We start from the raw sequence: 21,763 nt of genomic DNA, 5'->3' as shown, positions 1-21,763 counted from the left end.
TCATTTCAGAAATTGTCCATGTGTCCTGAGTTGGCCCTCTGGTATGTTCAGGTATCTCTTTAGCCATTCAGTGGTAAGCCAGATACAAGCAGACATCCTAAAAGGTCAGCTCTCTGAGATAATCAAGAAAATGTTAACCATATCCAGAGAACCATGGTAATGGCTGTTGTGGTCCCAGTGATATTCATGACATCATTTGTCACAAAATAATGTGACTACTATTACTAGGTGTTATTCTCCCTGGAAAGATGAATCAGGGCCTGTCAGCTGTGGAAGGTTCACTTTTTTGGAAGGGGTTGTTTGGGGGTTGGTCAGGCTGGGGTGGGGTGAATTTCCAGACTTGAGCCTGCTTCAATATGTTTCTCATTGGATAGATCTAGTCTCAGTTAAATTGGGAAAACTAAGGGGGGCAGACTTTTCAAGGACTGTTCACTTCAGTTTATGGTTCTTGTGGAAGGCATTTTTCTCAAGGAAAAATTAGTCCCTCGAATATCAGAAACAACAAATAATTGCCCACAGGATGATCTACCCTAATTAGCTGATGGGTTAATGAGCTAAAAACCTTACCAGAATGTCTAGCCTTTTCTTCTTAAACTTTTGTTTTATCTTTCTAATTTAAAAAATAATAAATGCTGTTTTATTTTTAAAAAATAAGGAAAAATATAAATAAGGGAAATAGAAGAAATTCATGTCCCATGTACCTGCTGACAAAGATGATCATTTTTAGCATTGCAGAATATTTGCAAGCTTTATGTAAGCATGTATGTATGTATGTATGTATTTTTATTTAGTGTTATTTTTTCTCCTTTTTTGGCATTTTTTTTTGTGATGTCTTTTTACATGTCTTTAAAAAATTAGTTTTACATTGTTAAGAACCCACTGCAGCCGGGCACAGTGGCTCACGCCTGTAATCCCAACACTTTGGGAGGCCAAGGCAGGCAGATCACGAGGTCAGGAGATCAAGACCATCCTGGCTAACACGGTGAAACCCCATCTCTACTAAAAATACAAAAAATTAGCCAGGCATGGTGGCGGGCGCCTGTGGTCCCAACTACTCAGGAGGCTGAGGCTGGAGAATGGTGTGAACCAGGGAGGCGGATCTTGCAGTGAGCCGAGATCGTGCCACTGCACTCCAGCCTGGGTGACAAAGTGAGACTCCATCTCAAAAAAAAAAAAAAGAACCCACTGCACTAGAGACAGGTACCTGTCATCCTTAGTTCCACATCCCTCCACAAGGAGCAGTGATACAGTGGAACTGTAGTATAAAATCAGGGTGGTTCTCCTCACAGGCAGTCTGCACATAGCACATAAATTCCTTTCTCCATGCTGCCTTTGGGAATAAATGCCTTGTGAGTGTGAATGGGTTAGACTAGATTCCATGCTGCTTGACAAACCTAACACATAGTTGCTTGTAACAGATCAGGGTCTCCTGGCCATGTATTCAGCTATCCTCTGCTGAGGCATCCCAGAAATGAGCTGAAATTGTTTCAGTTGAAGGCAGCAAGCTGTGTCTATAGGGGCATGGTCAGCAGACTCCACCTTTTAGCACCTCCTGGTGGAATGGAGTTACTGAATAAGTTGTAGAGAATACTCAAAAACCCAGAGTCATCTCTGTGGACAGGGCTTCCCAATTGCAGTGGTGATCTGTTTTCATCTGCTGGTCCAAATTTAGAAAATGAGAAAAACCCCCATCTCAGATTTACCACTGACTAGACATCCTGAGTGTGGAGGTAAAGCTACATTTTGCAGTTGGAAACTGAGTGATTGACATTCTTCTTCACTTCCTCCAGAGCAGGAGGAGCCACAGGGCCACAGGGACATTGTTGTTTTCCAAGTACACAGGCAGCAGCTGCACCCTAGCTCCTAAAAATTGGCAGGAAATATGTAGAACCATACACATAGCTTGTGTTTCCATTCCGTGGGCCTACTCCCTGGACATACAATACCAAAATGGCAGCCACACTATTTACTGCTCCCATGGCAGTAGTGGTGGAGAGAAGCCTTGGAGTCTTAAGTTCCAAGGAGCACATCAAAAATTCCCTCCTCTGATGCATGGGCCAGGATTAAGCCACTCTGTGGAGTTCTGCAGGACTGGACTAGAAAATTAACTCTCTAGGGTAGAGATTGCTCTAATCAGAGGGATACACTGAATGCCAAGAAGCCATAAAGAAAAGTTGGATTGAATTGACAAAACTAATGGTCCCAAGGTATCTGGTGATGCTGTAGAGCTTGATGCCTAAAGCCTAAAGGAGATACAAGAAGGAGGAGTGAGTCAAAAGAGGTGGGGATGACTACACAATTATCTAGGACAGGCATCACTGTATGCTTTTAGATACTGGTGGTGACACTGAGCAGGAGTAGATGGCAGTATTTAAAGGGGGAATATGAAAATAAACTTGAATTTTCTTTGTAACTCTTGATTTATTTTTATTTTTCTACCCTGGATTTATCTTTGCTATCCTTTTGTCTTTAACTTGTGCCATTTTATTTCAGGCATTTTTAAAAATAAATAGTAAATCATTGAATCATTTATAAAAATAGATAATCCATTATTTTTAATAATCAAATTTAGTCGTTTATAGGTTCCCCCAGAATTGTAGTAGACAGTTTTATAACAATCCTTGTAAAGACTTTAATCCTTTTAATATTACCTTATTATTTTTGTATTCTTGCTTTTTTCATTTCTATTTATTTGTGTTTGTATGTGATAAGACTGTGCTGTTTGCTGTGAAGAAATTATTTGCTTTATTTTTTGCAAAGATATGGAAGACAGATTTATTTTTTAATTGGCTACTACATTCAACATTTTTACATATTTCTTAAGCCTGTATTTATCTGATTATTGAAGACAAAGACAAAACTATTTTGCCCATGGAAAATACAAAATTCAGTACTTTTTGTAATTCCTGCCTCTCCTTTTTATTCTTTGATATTTTGTTCTGGAAGTGTGAGCCCTGCATTCTGAATGAGTTTTAGGATTATATTCTGATTCACTAATTCTCCTTTCAACCATAACAAATTTAAGGCTTATCCCATATATTGAGTTGCTCAAAGACTTTTTTTTTTTTTTTTTTTGCCCCTGGAAGTGTTTTCTAATTCTATGATCTGTGCCCCTTTTTTGTTTTTATTTTTAATTTTTCTGATCAAGGTGTTGAAATTAGGTGGTCAGGTGAACTCCTCCTGGATTCTAGTTTATGGGGGATAATTATCCTTAGTTTTCAGGGCTATTGTTTACATTCCTTCTCTCCCTATTTTAATTGTTTTAATTGATATTCTAAAGAGAATTCAGAGGAGAGATTGCCTGACACTTTGTCACCCTGCCATCTACCAGTAATACCATTTTGCTTTATCTTCAACAGAATGAGAAATAATATTCATTTTCCATTCTGGTGTCTGTGAGCTTGGTTACATTGCTCTGGGCACCACGGAGAGGGATGGAGAGAGGAGCAAAGTCATAGTGAGGTTCATGCTACAATAGTAAATATTTCTATTGCATGGACTTTAGGGTATAGTGTGTCAATCATGAGAATACTTTTCATTTCATTGTAACCTCTGTACTTCCCTTGGGCCATTCTTAAAAGTGTTATCTCCGCGGCTTCCTTCTCTCATTCTTCTTTGTCCCACTCTAGGTTTTCACTAGCATTTTTATAGCAGAAATGTGCCTAAAAATCATTGCGCTCGATCCCTACCACTACTTTCGCCGAGGCTGGAATATTTTTGACAGCATTGTTGCTCTTCTGAGTTTTGCAGATGTAATGAACTGTGTACTTCAAAAGAGAAGCTGGCCATTCTTGCGTTCCTTCAGAGTGGTAAGGCACTTTCTTATTTTACTGCATAAACGTAGCTGCCTAAGTGGAAAAAATGTTTTGAGTGAGTTCAATGGTTATCTTGTACTAAACTTTAATTTATCTTACCTTAATCCCAGAACCAAAACTGCACTCCTCTTCCTGCACAGGTCTTTAATAGTCTTGCAAGTCCCTGGGGGGACTTCGCTTAACTGAACCCTTATACCCTTAGCCCCTTCCTGCCAGAGATGACCCTTTAGGCAACTGGGTACAAAATTGTGTCTCCCAGTGTGAGGACTCTGTTCCTTGCTCTGTGCACAACCCTTCCGACACTCTTTTTTTCCCATGGAGCTCTGAGGCAATAAATAAATAAGGGAAAATATTCCTATCTTTCAGGTCATATTGGGCTCGCCAAGGTGGGTGAAGACTATAGAATGCCGGGGAGGAATGCAGGGTAGCTGATGGCAGGTGCTATCTATCTCACAAGTTTCCTTCTCACTGCTGCCAGTGCTACATTCCTGTTCTGTAGTCTTTGCCTGCTATCCAGTTTGGAAGCATTCTGGAAACCTTTACAAAGTACCTAATATAAACTGACATGAGGGAAGGCACAAAGGATGAGGAAATCATTGTCTTTGAGAAGTTTGCAGCACAGGAGTGATACAAGACTGGGCTACATGCACAGTACAGTGTGACAGAGCCCAGGAAAGGTATAGACAGAGGACTACAGAGAAATCCAATCTGAGAAGGGGAACTAGAAAACCTCCAAGGTGGGATTTTGTCCCCTTTCAAAGATATTTACCTTTTTTTTTTTCAGATAGGATTTTTAAGCCTATAGAGTAAGACACCTCATTCAGTTACCTAAATGTACATTTTATATTTTTTATACTTGGGATATAGTAAGAGGTTACACTGCTCAAAGTCAGGTGTTATTAAGCTTTCCTACTAATGTTTTATTAGCACTCAGGTAAGCAAAATTGCATTTGCTTTATCATTGTTTAGGCTTATTACAGCCAGGCTCTAATGCACGGAAATCTGTGGCATTGTCTCTGTATGAGAATGGAACCACAGGTTTTTCCTGGGATGCTCCTAGCTCCCCTTTGAGTAGACAATGACAGTCCTCTTCAAGCAGAAACCTTACTGACCTGCAACATTTCCATCCCCAAATAGGGGATGTGCTTAACAAAATTGTACTTTGGAGTAAAACCGTCAGTTTATATCAAAAGTTAATATAAGAAACAACCTATAAAACAAGTTTCTATGTTTTCTCTAAGGTTGTTTCCTATAAAGTCTGTGAAGATCTAGGATAAAATTTCTCTGTGGAAAAAGTATACAAGTCTTGAATAGCTGGTTGCCTTTTCTCTCCTGACTACAAATGCCATATTACTCTAATCATTCTTATGAGGCTTAGATTCAAACTCGTGGCCTGAATTATATAATGCAGAAGTTAGCAAACTTTTTCTATAAAGGGCCACATGGTAAATGTTTTCAGCCTTACAGGCTGTGTGGTCTGTGTGGCAACCGTTAAACTTTGCCATTGTAGCACAAAAGAAGCCATAGACTTTCAAAAACCAGTGAGCATGGCTATGTTCCAATAAACTTTATTTATGGATGCTGAAACTTGAACTTCATATGATTTTAATGCATCATGAAATATCCTTTTGATTATTGTTATTTTCTTTTTTGAGACAGAGTTTGGCTCTGTTGCCCAGGCTGGAGTACAGTAGCGTGATCTCAGCTCACTGCAACCTCTGCCTCCCAGGCTCAAGCCATCCTCCCTCGTCAGCCTCCCGAGTAGCTGGGACTACAGACGCACACCACCACGCCTGGCTAATTTTTGTATTTTTTGTAGAGATGGGGGTTTCACCATGTTGCCCAGGCTGGTCTTGAACTCTCCTGTGCTCAAGCGATCACCCACCTCAGTCTCCCAAAGTGCTGGGATTACAGATGAGAGCCACTGTGCCTGGCCTGATTATTTTTCAATCATTTAAATGTGGAAAAGTATTCTTGTCTCTGAGGTCATACAAAAATAGGCAATGGACTGTATTTGGCTCTCAGGCCAGAGTTCGCTGACGCTTGGTATATTACATAGAATTCCAAAATATTCATTTTATATAATAATTATGTAGCTCAGTCACCATGCTGATCCCAAAGTCCTTATGATTAAAAAACTAAAACAAAATATTTCCTTTTTTTTTTTTTTATGAGATGGAGTCTTGCTCTGTCTCCAGGCTGGAGTGCAATGGCGCAATCTCAGCTCACTGCAACTTCTGACTCCCAGGTTCAAGCGATTCCCCTGCCTCAGCCTCCCGAGTAGCTGGGACTACAGGCATGCGCCACCATGCCCAGCTAATTTTTTTGTATTTTAGTAGAGACGGGGTTTCACCATGTTGGCCAGGATGGTCTCAATCTCCTGACCTTGTGATCCACCCGCCTTGGCCTCCCAAAGTGCTGGGATTACAGGCGTGAGCCACTGTGCCCGGCCAATGTTTCCATTTTCAAATAAGAAAGTAGATACAGGTGAGCATTAGATTATGACAGAGATCTGATGGCTATGTTCAGGATGGATTTAACTTTGAAGAGAGTTTTGGATGTCATAAGTTTGGGTATATGTCATTTGCTTTATAGATGAGCAGATGGAGTTTGTCCTTAACTGGCTTTTCTTCCATTTTTGTTTGTTGTCTTTTTCTACAGCTCAGGGTCTTCAAGTTAGCCAAATCCTGGCCAACTTTGAACACACTAATTAAGATAATCGGCAACTCTGTCGGAGCCCTTGGAAGCCTGACTGTGGTCCTGGTCATTGTGATCTTTATTTTCTCGGTAGTTGGCATGCAGCTTTTTGGCCATAGCTTCAATTCCCGAAAGAGTCCAAAACTCTGTAACCCGACAGGCCCGACAGTCTCATGTTTACGGCACTGGCACATGGGGGATTTCTGGCACTCCTTCCTGGTGGTATTCCGCATCCTCTGCGGGGAATGGATCGAAAATATGTGGGAATGTATGCAAGAAGAGAATACATCATCATCATCATTGTGTGTTATTGTCTTCATATTGATCACAGTGATAGGAAAACTTGTGGTATGTGTCTTAGATTTTTTTCAAAAAAAAAAAAAGATCCTACATGCCTCTCAAATGCATTACTTCATTTGCAAAACTTTACTAGTAAAAATTATTATTCTAAATATAATGCCAAATAAATATTTGAAATATTCATTCAAATTTTGTTTGAGAAAAGTACGATAAGCATGAAAAAACCCTCTTTGACACATATTACTCATTTGACTGATGCCCCCAAATTTATTTTATTCCAGATGATTATTCTAAGACAATAGTATTCTCTTCCCCAGTGATTGGCTGAAATAGGAGTTAGTGAGTTAATTTGGTCAATAGGATGTAAAGAGATGTCCACTGGAGCAATTTGGGAACAATCTTTTGTTCTTAAGAAATATGTGTTTTTAAAAAATGATCGTTTTACTTCCTCTGGGCTTTTTTATGACTGTGACCCCTGGAAAAGCCAGATCATGAGCTTGGAGCTGTGGTGGAATTGCCCACAGGAATATGGATCTGACATCCAGGACTGCTGTGCAATCCTCTCCTGTTTGCACGAATTGAGAGATGGTGTACTTTGTGCAGTGTCTTTAGGTCCCTGTTCCCCTAACTTCAATGAGGTATTGGGGCCTAGCCAGAGGGGTTTGGACCAAACCTGCAAACATTATGCAACCATGAGAAAAGCCAGCCTAAAACAAAGCCAGCACTGAGGCAGGTAGAGTGAAAAGAGAGAACAAACCTGTATTCATGTCATAATTGGCCTGCTGTTCTATTTTCAAACTTCTTGTTATGCTACAGATTTTTGTTGTATAAGCTGGCTTGAGTCTGTTACTTGCAGCTGGAAGCATAGATATTTATGAGGAGGCTAATTAAGTGCACTTCATTGCCTTACTGCACAAGATCTTCAGGATCAAGGTGGGGTTATAGTGCAATATAATTAACTCTCTACACACGATAGCTTTATCCTAAGTACCTAATAAATGGTGTGCCTAGACACTAAGTGATACATACAAAAGCTCAGAAGAATAGGGCATCACCAGTGGGAGTGGGAGGAGAGCACCGAGAAAGGATTCGTGGAAGATTACAGAACTTGAGAAGACCGCTTATACGGTAAGGAGGACTTAGACAGATAGAGGAGAGCTTAAGCAAAGATCCAGAGGTGGGAATTCTCACAGTGCAGCTGAGGAACTGTGACTAGACCCATTCACACCCACCAGGCACTTCTCTCCAAAGGCTGTCTATTGTCGAGCTAAAGAGAGCCACAAACAAAGGAATTTGAGGAGGTAAAGACGATGAATTAGAGAGTGTGTAATTATGAGCAAAGAACCCAGGTAGGAAGCTATTGGGATTATGTGAATTTGAAGTGATATGTGGTTCAACGAAAGAGTTGCATATTTGGTCCAACTCGCTTGGCTTGGCCCCAGTACGTTACTAAGGTTAGGGCAACAGGACCTAAAGAAACTGTAAAGTACATCATCTCACAAATATGCAAATAAGAAAGGACTGTACATTGGGCTTGAATATCAGATTCATATCCTTGTGGGAAATTCCAGCAAAAATCAAAGCTCACTATCCAGCTGTTCCTCAAGAAATGTACTCTCAATTTTGCCATATGGTTATCCCATTCTGCTTTACCCTGGTAAGGGTCTACTCATCCATATTCTTTATATGTAGGGAAAGTGGACTTGGCTATTTGCACCCTTTAATTTCAATTTTTATTCTGTCTTACTGTTTCTATTTCTTTCTCAATCTTTTATTTATTGGATAGATGAGCTTTCTTAGGAGACAGGGGGACATAAAACTCTCATTTGATTCTGTTTTTAGTCTTGGGGAAAAGTTGTCCTGGAAACCCACTATCTCTTTTCCTTTGCTAAACTTTCCTTTCTTCTTGCTACCCACCCCATTCCCAGGTGCTCAACCTCTTCATTGCCTTACTGCTCAATTCCTTTAGCAATGAGGAAAGAAATGGAAACTTAGAAGGAGAGGCCAGGAAAACTAAAGTCCAGTTAGCACTGGATCGATTCCGCCGGGCTTTTTGTTTTGTGAGACACACTCTTGAGCATTTCTGTCACAAGTGGTGCAGGAAGCAAAACTTACCACAGCAAAAAGAGGTGACAGGAGGCTGTGCTGCACAAAGCAAAGACATCATTCCCCTGGTCACGGAGATGAAAAGGGGCTCAGAGACCCAGGAGGAGCTTGGTATACTAACCTCTGTACCAAAGACCCTGGGCGTCAGGCATGATTGGACTTGGTTGGCACCACTTGCGGAGGAGGAAGATGATGTTGAATTTTCTGGTGAAGATAATGCACAGCGCATCACACAACCTGAGTCTGAACGACAGGTATGAAGGTTCACACATAGACTTAAAGGTCATACAAAGCTGGAGTTACCACAGAGCCTGCCCTTTTCTAGGCACTATGCAAGGATAATAAGGGTATAAAACGTGGCTGCCCTTTGATACCCATGTGCACATCTCAGGACAGGTTCTTTATTGTGGTCCTGCAGGTGTGGCACAGATAGGAGGTGTCAGAGGAGTTCAGAGGGGAGCAAAATCAGAGTGGGCTGGGATGACAGGGGGAATTCCTTTGGTTGAACTCTACAAGAAATGTAGAATTTGGACTGGCTGAAAAGTGAGGAAAAGGGGATTGGGAAGTAAACAGAATAGCATGTTTTGTTTGTTGGTTGGTTTGTTTGTTTTAGAAAAAAAGGCAGTGCTGGGAACAAACTCAGTTTCTGCAGAGACCAATCTTGTGGGTGAGGAGTGGTGGGAGATGAGGGCTGTCAGGGAGTGTGAGGGTAATGGATATTGTATTAGTCTATTCAGGCTGCTATAACAAAATATCATAGACTGGGTAAATTCTAAACAAGAGAAATTTATTTCTCGCAGCTCTGAAGGCTGGGAAGTTTCAGATCAAGGCAGTGACAGATTTGATGTCTGAGGAGGGCCTGTTTACTGACTCATATTTGATAGCTATAAATTTCTCTCTAACCAATGTTTAGCTGTATCAAATACATTTTATTTTCATTTTTATTTTCTATATATTTAATTATATTTTATTTTATCTTATTTTCTAATTCTTCTTATGATTTCTTCTTTGACCCACTGCTTATTTAAAAATGTGTTGTTTAATATTTATAAATATCTCAAATTTCTATTTGTTATTAATTTTGAATTTCACTCCATTGTGATCAGAGAACATACTTTGTACAATTTCAGCCCTTTTAAATTTTTGAGGCTTGTTTTGTGGCATAGTGTATTGTCTATCCTGGAAATGTTCCATGTGTACCTGAGAAGAATGTGTATTCTGCCATTTGGAATTAAGTGTTCTATAGATGTCTGCTAGGTTTAACTGGCTTATAGTTTTGTTCAAATCTTCCATTTCCCTGTTGATCTTCTATCTAGTGGTTATTCATTCATTTCTGAAAATAAGATATTGAGATCTCCAATGTTTATTGTGAATTGTCTGTTTCTTCCAACAGTTATGTCAATTTTCATTTCATATATTTTGGGGCTCTTCTGTTAGGTGTGTATATATGTTTATAAATGCTATATCTTCCCAATATTTTGGCTCTTTTATCATTATAAAATGTCCCTCTTTATCTCTAGTAAGTTTTTTGTTTTTAAATCTATTTTGTCTGATGTTAATAGAGTCATCTCAGCTTCTTTTATGGTTGCTGTTTGCATAACATGTCTTTTTCCGTCCTTTTATTTTCAATCTATTTATATCTTTGAACCCAAAATGTGTCCTCTGCAGACAGTGTATAATTGGATCTTGTTTTCTTATCTATTCTGACAATCTCTGCCTTCTGATTGGATTGGTTAAGCCATTCATATTTAATGCTATTGTTAATTCAGTTTATTTACTTCTCATATTTTCCTCTTTGTCTTCTATATGTCTTCCATGTTTTTTCCTTTATTATATCTCTACTGCTTCATTTGCATTAAGTAAATATTTTCTAGTATAACATTTTAATAACTTTAGTTTTTTCAAAATCTTTTTGAATTATTTCCTTATTTGGGTACTCTAAAATTTGACATATGCATCTAACTCATCAGAATCTATCTCAGATTTATATTAATTCCAGTGAGCTATAGAAATATTACTCATATATAGTTCTATTTCCTCTCTCCTCTTTTTGTATTGTTTTAAATTCTACATATTATATTCATATATGTTAAAACCCAAACAACTTTTTTTTATTATTGCTTAATATAACTAGATGTCTACTGAAGGAGCTGAGAAAATAAAAGAAAATAAGTGTATATTTATAAGATTTATTTTAATAATCTTCTTAGTTACTCTTGGCTGTCTTCATTTGTTCCTGTGAATGTGAGTTACCTGCAGGTGTGATTTTCTTACTCCAATGCAACTTTGCTCCCACCCATATCCTTTGTGCTCTTATTAGCAAATATATTTTATTTCTATATGTTACATACCCAGCAACACAATTTTAAACATATTGTTTTACACAATTGCTTTTGAAATCAGCTAAAAGAAGAAAGGAAAAGAAATATATATTTTTTATCATACTTGTGTGTTGTATTACCATTTAGGGTCACTTGTTTTTAGCCTGGAGGATGTCCTTTAGTATTCTTTATAAGGTAGGCGAACTACCAAATAATTATCTGTGTTTATCTGGGAATGTGATTATTTCATCTTCATTTTTGAAAGATAGCCTCACTAGATATAAAAATCTTGGTTCACTGTTGTTTTTTCTTTCAGCACTTTGAATATATCATATCACTGCCTTTTGGTCTCCATTATTTCTAATGCAAGGTCAGTGTTAATTTTATCAATGTCACCTTGTACATGATGAACCACTTTTCTCTTGCTACTTTCAAGATTTTCTCTTTTCTTTGTCTTTCAGCACTTTTACTATGATATGTCTAGGTGTGGATCTCTTTGTGTTTTTTCTACTTGGGGTTTCATTGAGCTTCTTAGATGTGGAGTGCTAGGATTTGAATGTGTCCTCTAAAGTTTATATGTTGGAGAATTAATTCCCAAAGTAACAATGTTGAGAGGTAAGACCTTTAATAGGTGATTAGATTACGAGGACTCTGGTCTCATGAATGGATTAATGCTGTTATTGTGGGAGTAGTTTAGTTACTGTGGAAGTGGGTTCCTAATAAAAGAATGAGTTTGCCGCCATCCCTCCTTTCTCTTTCTTGCCATGTGGTGATGCCTTCTGCCATGTTATGATGCAGCAGGAAGTCCTTCACAAGATACTGTCCTGTTGATCTTGGTCTTCCCAGCCTCCAGAACTGTAGGAAATACATATCTGTTCTTTATAAATTACTAATTTCAGGAATTCTATTATAGCAGCATAAATTGGACTAAGATGTGTAGATTAATGTTTTTGATCAATTTTGAGGAGTCTTCAGCCATTATTTATTTAAGTATTTTTTCTGTTCCTTTCTCTCTTTCCTTTCTGGTTGGTGTGCTTAATGGTGCACCACATTTCTCTGAGGCTCTTTTTATTTTTCTTTTGTTTTCTCTGTGCTCTTTAGATTGCACAGTCTCTGTTGATTCATCTTTAAATTCACTGGTTCTTTCTTCAAATGTACTGTTGGTCTCTCTAGTGACTTTTTCATTTCAGTTATGATAATTTTCAACTCCAAAGTTTCTATTTGGTTCTTTTTAAAATATAATTTCTATTGATATTTTGTATTTGATTCTATATGGTCATAGTATCTTTTATCTCCTTAAGCATTGTACCTTTTAATTCTTTAAATATATTTATAATGGCTTCTTTGCATTCTTTGTCTATTAGCTCTGACATCTTGACCCTTTCATGTGCAGTTTCTGTTACTGACTGTTTTCCCCTGTGTGCGTCACGCTTTCTTGTTTTTTGCACATTTCATATTTTTGTTTTGTTTTGAATTGGACATTTTAAGTAACATATTGTGGAAACTCTATAACTGATTCACTTTTCTCCTCTCTGAAGCTTCTTTATTAAATGGTAATCTGGCTAGACTATTTTAGTGGAATCCGCTCCCTCTCCAACCCATCCCCCTCCATTCACACACAATGTGAAAGCTTTGGTGTCACTCCTAGGAGAGTACATCCTTGGATGTGCACACGGTCAGTCTAGGATGACTGTTGTTTCAGCAAGGCTATCTTTGTCTCCTTCTGTGATCTCTCTGTTAAGCTGTCTGCCTCTTTTGGTATTACACTTCGATTTTAGGCTCAACTAATTGCTAGATAATTGCTCTATTTTCCTTGACAATGCCATGGGGCATAAATTGCTCAACTGTCTGATTCAATTAAATTCAGGAAGTGATAGCTTTTAAGCTCAGTCTTTGAGATTTGTTTTGACCCCAGGGGGACTCTCCTTAGCCATCACTTTCCGTAGTTCTTTGTGATGAATTTGCTGACCTATGTTTTAGTTTCTTGCCTTTAATGAAGGAGAGCTACCAGTCTCTTCTTATTTGCTTGTGATCAAAATATCCAATATCCATTGTTTTCAAGAACACTCTTAGACTTACGCTTCCCCGCACCACTTTGTTTCAAATAAAGTCAGTTCTATGGAGAGCTTCAGAGCTCTTTTTTCTTATGAATTACCTCCCACTCTGGGCAAACTCTCTTAAGCACAATTCCAGGCACTTGGGCAGGGGCAGTAGCCTCTCAACTTCTCAGTTTCCTTCTTCCTTAATCCTCCCCACCCCCAGAGCTTTTGCCCTACAAGTAAGCTGGAATGAGGATGATTCTAGTATTCTTGGGCTGCCACTTCTGGGATAAAGTCTCTGCCCTATGAGTGGAGGGCTAGATGGAAAAAGGGAGCCAACTTTTTGGCCACACTCACCAGAAATTTAGAGGCCTTAACTCAGAGTTGGAAGAGATAAGAAATGCTGATGGCCTGCAGCTGCTGCTGCTTTTTTTTTTTTCCCATAACTCATGCATTTTTATTGGTAGGCATTTCATGGTGGTGTAATCATTTATGCATTGGAAAATGGGATTGTTTTTGATGATACTAAACAGCATTTCTTTATTTCTTTATTTTATTTTATTTTATTATATTTTTTTGAGATGGAGTCTCGCTCTGTCGCCCAGGCTGGAGTGCAGTGGCACGATCTCGGCTCACTGCAAGCTCTGCCTCCCAGGTTCCTGCCATTCTCCTGCCTCAGCCTCCCGAGTAGCTGGGATGACAGGCGCCTGCCACCACACCCGGCTAATTTTTTTGTATTTTTAGTAGAGGTGGGGTTTCACCATGTTAGCCAGGATGGTCTCGATCTCCTGACCTCGTGATCTGCTCTCCTTGGCCTCCCAAAGTGCTGGGATTACAGGCGTGAGCCACTGCGCCCGGCCAGCATTTCTTTATTTCAAATGTATTGAATGACCACCATGTGACAGGCCTTGCACTAAAATAAAATAAGTATGCAATAAGTAATTTTTTTTTTTGAGGCGGAGTTTTGCTCTTGCCACCCAGGCTGGAGTGCAATGGCACAATCTCATCTCACTGCAACCTCTGCTTGCCGAGTTCAAGCGATTCTCCTGCTTCAGCCTCCCAAGTAGCTGGGATTACAGGTGTGTGCCACCACGCCTGGCTAATGTGGTATTTTTAGTAGAGATGGGGTTTCACCATATTGGCCAGCCTGGTCTTGAACTCTGGACCTCAGGTGATCCGCCCACCTCGGCCTCCCAAAGTGCAGGAATTACAGGCATAAGCCACTGTGCCTGGCCTGCAATAGGTAATTTAACACGTAGGCTGTATTTTTTTTAATGTAAGCATTTAAAAAGATTTTCCCTTTATGCAGATATCATTGATGTGCCTTTCCATTCAAAAGGCTCAATATCTTTTTTTTCAATTTCATTTTAAAAAATTTAATTTCAGTAGTTTTTGGGGAATAAGTGGTTTTTGGTTACATGGATAAGTTCTTTAGCAGTGATTTGTGAGATTTTGGTGCACCCATCACCACATCCCTTGATTGAGAGCTAGGGTAGAGGGAGCCCTATCTTCTTGGCCACCTTGGGCTAGAGTGGAGCCTCCATAAAACTTGGCTGGAAGGGCTAGGGGGAGAGGTCAGATCATGGCTTAAGTGTCATCAATTTCTACCGTTCTTACTGAATTTTAGTAGATTTTCTTGAACAAATGTTTCTTCATTTGCTGTGCACTCTCAGAATAATTTCTAGAGACTTTAAATTATTTTTAAAACAGTTTTCACCACTTATGCTTATTTCCCTAGGGAGAACGTCCGCAGAGATTATCATGCTATCATCCAGGAAGTGAAACGCTATGTGACTTCTTTATTAAATTCTAAATGTATTAATTTAAAGACATTTTCAGATTATTATGTTACTTTCATCTTTTTCTCAAGTGAATTCACCTCCTAGTTGTTAATTTTAGGAAGTCTACTGATTTTATGTTTGTTTCCTCATATATTTTGGAATGTTAGCTTAAAAGCTCATCTTTAGTGGGAGGATCTATCATTCTCTTTGCAGTCTAAGTTCTATGATTGTCTGTAATAAATCCTTCTGTGGCATCCATTTCAGATCCATGTCTTCTATCGCCAACTTTGGGTTGTTGTCTAATAATGATACAAGTCATATTGCAGATCCAGTCACTGAACCAGTGGGTACTTTTGCCCAGGTCCTATTTCTGAGGTTGTACTTCTTCCTGTCTCCCTACGTATGCAGCTTTATACAATTGTAATCATAAGCGTTTGCTGCGGCATTTGTGTTTTTTGGCTTTCTCTCTTAAGTGCAAAAACTTTACCTCAGCCCACAGTTTCAAGCCTTAAATATAGCTCTGGTTCCCTTCCTCATCTAGGGTACTTTTAGACACCATTACCTGCTATCTTATTTAAATTCTTACTACTTTATATTTCTTTTCTGTGTCTAGTCCACAGACAGGTTACCCCTTTTTGTATGTGTATGTTTTTGAGGTATATTCGTGGCTATATTTGTATGTGTGTGTATTTTTACATATGCTATTACATGTGTGGAGAAACGTTTCTGAATCATGACCTTATAATGTCAGAGTTGCAAGAGTCTTCACATAGATGTTAGAATAAAACATTCACCCAAGATGTGACTGTAACCGGCAAAAGGGTCCGTCCGGCTGCTAGCTGCTTATGAAAAGAATTCAAAATAATAACAAATTATGATAAGAAAGAGCAATATTCTCTTATTATCTGTGCCAGCAAGGGGAAGAGCAGAGACCCATTCTACTCTTCAATTTGTGGAAGGAATGCGGGGGTTTTTATTTTATTTTATTTTATTTTTTTTTATTTTATCATTATTATACTTTAAGTTTTAGGGTACATGTGCACAACGTGCAGGTTTGTTACATATGTATACATGTGCCATGTTGGTGTGCTGCCCCCATTAACTCGTCATTTAGCATTAGGTATATCTCCTAATGCTATCCCTCCCCCCTCCCCCCACCCCACAACAGTCCCGGAATGCGGGGGTTTTTAAAGAAAGGGTTTGAGATGCAGAATAGGCAAGAGGGGCTAGGAGGTGCCAGGTGGTGTGACTTGCTCCAGTGGCCCCTCTTGAATTATTGTCCCATGTGGTGAAGGGGCTGGTGCCATCATGGATCCTGCCAGGTTATAAATTAGTTGCAGTCAATCTTGTAGTCACTCTACAGCCTGAAGTAGGTTCTGTTCTTGAAGTAATCTTGTTGGGGAGAGAATTCTAGAGGTACCTGGTCCCTATCAGGATCTGACTCTCGAAGCTTCTAAGAAAACATATGACCACATAAAAGAACATGGCATGTACTTAAAAAGCATTTAGGTAAATAAATGTGCATAAGGTATGGGAATATAGTATGGGAAAGGAAAGGCAGTGGAGGCTCACAGCACATTCCAAGGCTGTATTTCAAGATAAGAGGTAACACATATGCAGTTTGTCTCTAAGTTGTATCTTGAGACTTGGAGGGGAAAGAGGAAGAGGAAAAGAAGAAAAAAATGTTTAAAACACAGTTCGAGGCTCAGCTGCCAAGCTGCTTGGTTACATGACTGTACACATCCTTATTAGATATTCCTGTAGGTCATCAGAACAAATTTATTTTTCAGTTTTATGTAGTGATATATTTTATTATTTTTCTTTATGTCTTTTAGTTTCCTGTTTTGCTAAGGAAACTCTCTGTACCCCACATGATAGCAAGTAATTTTTTAAATTTTTCTTTTAAAATGTTTACCCATTTATTTTTACATCAGAATATCATAAGATTATATATTTTATTTTGACTATATTATGGCATTGTGTACCATTTATTAAATAATTTATTATTTAGCCATTGAATTGAAAGAGCACATTTAAAATATATTAAATCCCCATATAAATTATATTAAATCTCCATGTAAGTTTTATTTCTGAATTACTTGCGGAGTTTTGTACCAGAACCATACTGTTTTGATTATGTATCTTTGCAACAAGTTCAGTATCTGTTTCCTCTAGTAGTTTTCCCAGAATTATATTATGTTGAGTTTTTCCAGGAGCAGTTTCTAAAGAGAAAAAAGAGTAATAATGTCAAAGGCTTATTCTCATGACAAAGAGAAAACCAAATAGCATTCAAACTTCTTTCATCTTAATTGACATGTCCAGGAGGAATATTAATTCTATTCTGGGCTCTCTGTGTTAGGCCTATGAGCTCCATCAGGAGAACAAGAAGCCCACCAGCCAGAGAGTTCAAAGTGTGGAAATTGACATGTTCTCTGAAGATGAGCCTCATCTGACCATACAGGATCCCCGAAAGGTAATTTTCCTAGGATGTTGTCAGAGGAACTTGTGGCTCATCCACACACCTTCTCCAGGGTAGTTATTATGGAAAAATGGCACAATTAATGCAGAGAAAATTGCAAGAATCGAGTTTTGAGCAAAAGTCTAGGCCAGGTTTCTCAACTTTACTAGTATGACATTTGAAGCAGGACAATTATTTGTCGTGGTGAGCTTTTCTGTGAATTATAAGATGTTTATCCATATCCTTGGCCTCTATGCATTTGATGCCAGTAGCATCCGCCAGTTAAGGTAATGAAAAATGTCTCTAGACATTGCCAAAATGTCTCCTGGAGGGCCAAAGAAATAAGAACCACTGGTCTAGGCCTATTATTCCAGGAGGTGAGACAGTGGAAAATTATAGTCTCAGTAAAGTAGCCTTCTTCTCTTCACATAATTGGAGTTAGGCAGCCTATCAGGGTTATGATCTGTAGGGAGAAAACGTGGAGGTACTGTATCTTCATATGCATTGCTATTCCTCAGCTATAGAGATGAGCTAGAGAGTTCTCTTCTGAAGTCAGGCTGGTCATAGCACTTAGAAAAGGACCCAGCAGGAGGGGTGTTTCTTGACACCTCTCATCCTAGAAACTTTGGCCTAGTTCATTTCATCCTTAAAAAATCAGACAATGAGAAACTCCGTACTACTATGGTGAAAGAAGGTCTTAGTAAAAGGCACCCCCTTCCTTTTGTTCTGATGTGCAGAAGTCTGATGTTACCAGTATACTATCAGAATGTAGCACCATTGATCTTCAGGATGGCTTTGGATGGTTACCTGAGATGGTTCCCAAAAAGCAACCAGAGAGATGTTTGCCCAAAGGTAAGTGGCAGTATTTCTGCATCCAGTTCACAGAATCTTTGGATGGGGTTTCTGTTCTTCTTTGAAGCTCTGTGGTTTTAGTAGATATCATCTTTCTACTTCTATTGGAGACAAAAGCAATGAGAGGGCACCCGTAGATTCTTGAGGCGATTGTCGGATCTAGGCAGAGGGGATTTCAGGAAATTCTTGCTTTAATTGGGCTCCTCTCACATGGCCCAAAATGCCAGGTAAACACTCTGGAAAACTCTCTTAGAAAGCCCACTGGGCCAATATGTCTGCCACTTTCTATGGTTCCCAGGGCATTCAATGTCAGGGTGTATTTGAGGTGAAAGACCAAGAAAAGAGTTTAGACATTGTAGTCAGGATCTTTAGCTTAGGAGCCAGACTGCCTGAGCTCAAATTCTGGCCTTGCCACTTATGAGCTGTGTGACTTGTTCAATTTAGTTAACCTCTCTGTGCTTTATTTCTAAAATGAGGGTAATAATAGTATCCAAAGCAAAGAGTTGTTGTGAGTATTAAATGAGTGAATATAAATCCTTAGAAGAGCATCTGGAACAAAAATAAGCAATCAATAAATGCAGGCTTTCCTAATTCCTTGAGTGGATGTAGTGGCTTTTTCCTATAGGCCTTTACTATTTGTTATATTCATTGTAGTGAACTTATTTGCACTGGTTTCCCCCATGAGGTCCTTAAAAACAAAGGCAGTGACTTCATCAGCATTGTATCTCTAGTGTAAGAATAGAAGTCGGCCCAGAAATGGGTTCAACAAATGTTGATAAATAAATAAGTGACAACAAATTAATGAATGAATCTAAAAAAATTATAAGTTTAGGATTAAATTGGGTCCAGAAACAACACAAATAACAGGTTTCAAACTCACATTCCAGGTTGCTTAACAGCTCCAAAGCTGGACAGGAGTTGGATTAAGGATTTCCAGTAGATTGCAGTTCTCCTGATTTATGTTTGCACTGGCCCTTGAGGTGTGCATATGATGTCAACAGTGGAGATGAGAAAGAAAGGTGGTTTTATCAAAGAAGGGAGGAGTGGGATAAAAGCCAGGAAAAAAGTGTAGTCTTTTAGGAAGATGAACCTACTGATGTTTTTGGAAGAAGAAAAGAGGCAGAGTGAAGAGAGCCCATAGTGGTTTAAGAAGATGAGGAAAGGAGCAGAATGTTATAATCATCATGAATAAGGATCAGCAGAATTTGTACAAGGGGAGGAGGAGAAAAGGTGGAAAGGGCAATGTGGTCTATATTGAAGGCCTGTGTGTGTTCAGAACAAATGCTCAGCTCTTTGTAAACGTCTCGACATTTGATCAAATTCTTTCGTGTATGACCTGAGAGGTTCACAAAGCCTGTGGCCATCCTACCTCATTCCCTGGAGTCCTCCAGACATGATCTCTTTATGATTACCAAAAAAATTGCTGCATAACAAACAACTACAAAACCTCAGTGGCATAAAATAGTAAACATGTGCCTGCAGGATTCAGCTGATCTTGATTGGCTTCATTCATGCAAGTGTTATCTAGCCTGGGCTCAACAGGGCAACATGGCTCTGCTCCACATGTCTATCATCCTCCTTCCAGACCCAATGGGGTAGCCTGAATTTGCCTTTTTTTATGGAGATGGCACAAGACAGCAAGTGGAAGCATGCAAGGCTTTTCAAGACCTGGGCTCAGAACTGGCACAGTGTGACTTCCATTCCACTCTATTGGCTAAAGCAAGTCACATGGCAGGGACCAGATTTAAGAGGTTAGAAAAAGATGCTCTACTTCTTTAATGGGAGCAACTGCAGGTCGCATGGCAAGGGGCATGAACACAGAAAGGGGTGAAGAGTTGCATTTTAATGCAGTTTATTACAGACACTAATGATAGTGCTACCATTAATTCCTTTCAGGCTTTGGTTGCTGCTTTCCATGCTGTAGCGTGGACAAGAGAAAGCCTCCCTGGGTCATTTGGTGGAACCTGCGGAAAACCTGCTACCAAATAGTGAAACACAGCTGGTTTGAGAGCTTTATTATCTTTGTGATTCTGCTGAGCAGTGGGGCACTGGTAAATCATCATGGTCTTGTGGAGATATTGGGCATCAGGGCAGCTGGGGAAGCTGCACTCTGACTTGGCTTCTCGTGGGACTGGGAATATGGGAGACCAGACAGAAGTGGTCTCTGATGCTGCTGGTTCCCGCAGTGGGCAGGGTTTTGCACAGCTTCTGAAATCGTGCTCAACTGGGATATCACCAAGCAAAGATGCTTTATCTGTGTGGAAGAGTAACTAAAACCAGCTCTTTAAAGTGGCCACTAGAGTCTGGTCCTTGATCATCTACCTCTCATTTTTGGGGGATTTCTAGACATTTTCACTGTATCCTACATAGTTCTTTCTCTAGACAGCAATGCTTCTACTCTCCCTGTTACCATAAGCCATAGTGCTGTTTTCTGAAAGGTAAAATATTATGGGAGGGAGTTACAGGGACCAGATTAGGATATAGTAAGTTGCCTTGGTATTTTCTGTCATTCATGATCCCTTGAAAGAAAGGACAAGGAGATGTTGCTTTATATGCATGGTCAAAGTGTGGTATGAGTCCCAATGAGGTTTAGAAATAACTCTGAACCCATCAGCTTCTATAGCCATAGAGCTATCCACTCCTTTATGCTCTCTCTCCACGCCTTCTGGTCCTTCTTGTCTCCCTTTCTCCTCCCTGCTAGGGAAAGATAGTATCTTTTCTCTTATCACCTGCATATTTCGCCCTCTCCTTTTCTATTTTCTGCTTTTTTCTATCATGCATCTTCCCTTAAAATGATCATACAGTAATGTGGAGCTAAATAATAGGGAAGCAAACTCTCTTACTGTTTGACATAACAAACAGTTATGAGTTTGTTATGAGAGTTTGGTTCCATATTACTAAACCCAGGAGCCTTGGGTTCTCCCCTGCTAAGAGTGACAGAACATTTCACAGTGAATCACTAGCAAGTGGAAAAAGACAAGGAAATGTCTTCCTCCTACACCCCATAGCTTCTGGTTAGTGTTTTACACTCGTGTGATCTCTAGGTGAAAAGAGATGAATACATACCAGAGCCCACCGGGGACTGTGATCAACATACATCTCCATTTGTCTACTTACTACAGTGTAAATTATTCTTCAAATAGAAAAGCAGATTTCTCTAAAACCATCCCAGAGAATTCCCTTAATCAATTTTTACTGTTAATCTTGGGTCTAGGGTTACCTGTAGACTTTCTGGTGACTACATTTTCACTGGCTGTCTACTGTTACTCAAGTATAGGGTTTCTTGTATTTATTCCACAAATGATACTTATGATATAGGCAGTGGGAAAGCAGTGACAGTGCCAAAAGGCCACAGCAAAAATTCCCCATGGTGCCATAAAAGGAAAATTTATGA

At 39.3% G+C, this 21,763-nt stretch overlaps 1 protein-coding gene across 3 annotated transcripts in view; it reads left to right on the top strand.

Moving 5' to 3' along the window:
* The window catches only part of SCN11A (sodium voltage-gated channel alpha subunit 11), a 110,620-nt gene that overhangs the window by 51,920 nt on the left and 36,937 nt on the right, over positions 1-21,763 (top strand). For all 3 annotated transcript variants that reach the window (XM_054681698.1, XM_016940747.4, XM_016940746.4), the window contains 6 exons: positions 3,630-3,809; positions 6,477-6,860; positions 8,741-9,172; positions 17,419-17,532; positions 18,255-18,369; positions 20,266-20,420. In XM_054681698.1, the coding sequence (XP_054537673.1) occupies positions 3,630-3,809; positions 6,477-6,860; positions 8,741-9,172; positions 17,419-17,532; positions 18,255-18,369; positions 20,266-20,420 (1,380 nt within the window). The remainder of the gene's footprint in view (positions 1-3,629; positions 3,810-6,476; positions 6,861-8,740; positions 9,173-17,418; positions 17,533-18,254; positions 18,370-20,265; positions 20,421-21,763) is intronic.

Source organism: Pan troglodytes, chromosome 2 (assembly GCF_028858775.2).
Source record: "Pan troglodytes isolate AG18354 chromosome 2, NHGRI_mPanTro3-v2.0_pri, whole genome shotgun sequence".
NCBI lineage: Eukaryota > Metazoa > Chordata > Mammalia > Primates > Hominidae > Pan > Pan troglodytes.
The sequence above is the reverse complement of the archived record's forward strand: the minus strand, read 5'-3'. Positions and strand labels throughout refer to the sequence as shown.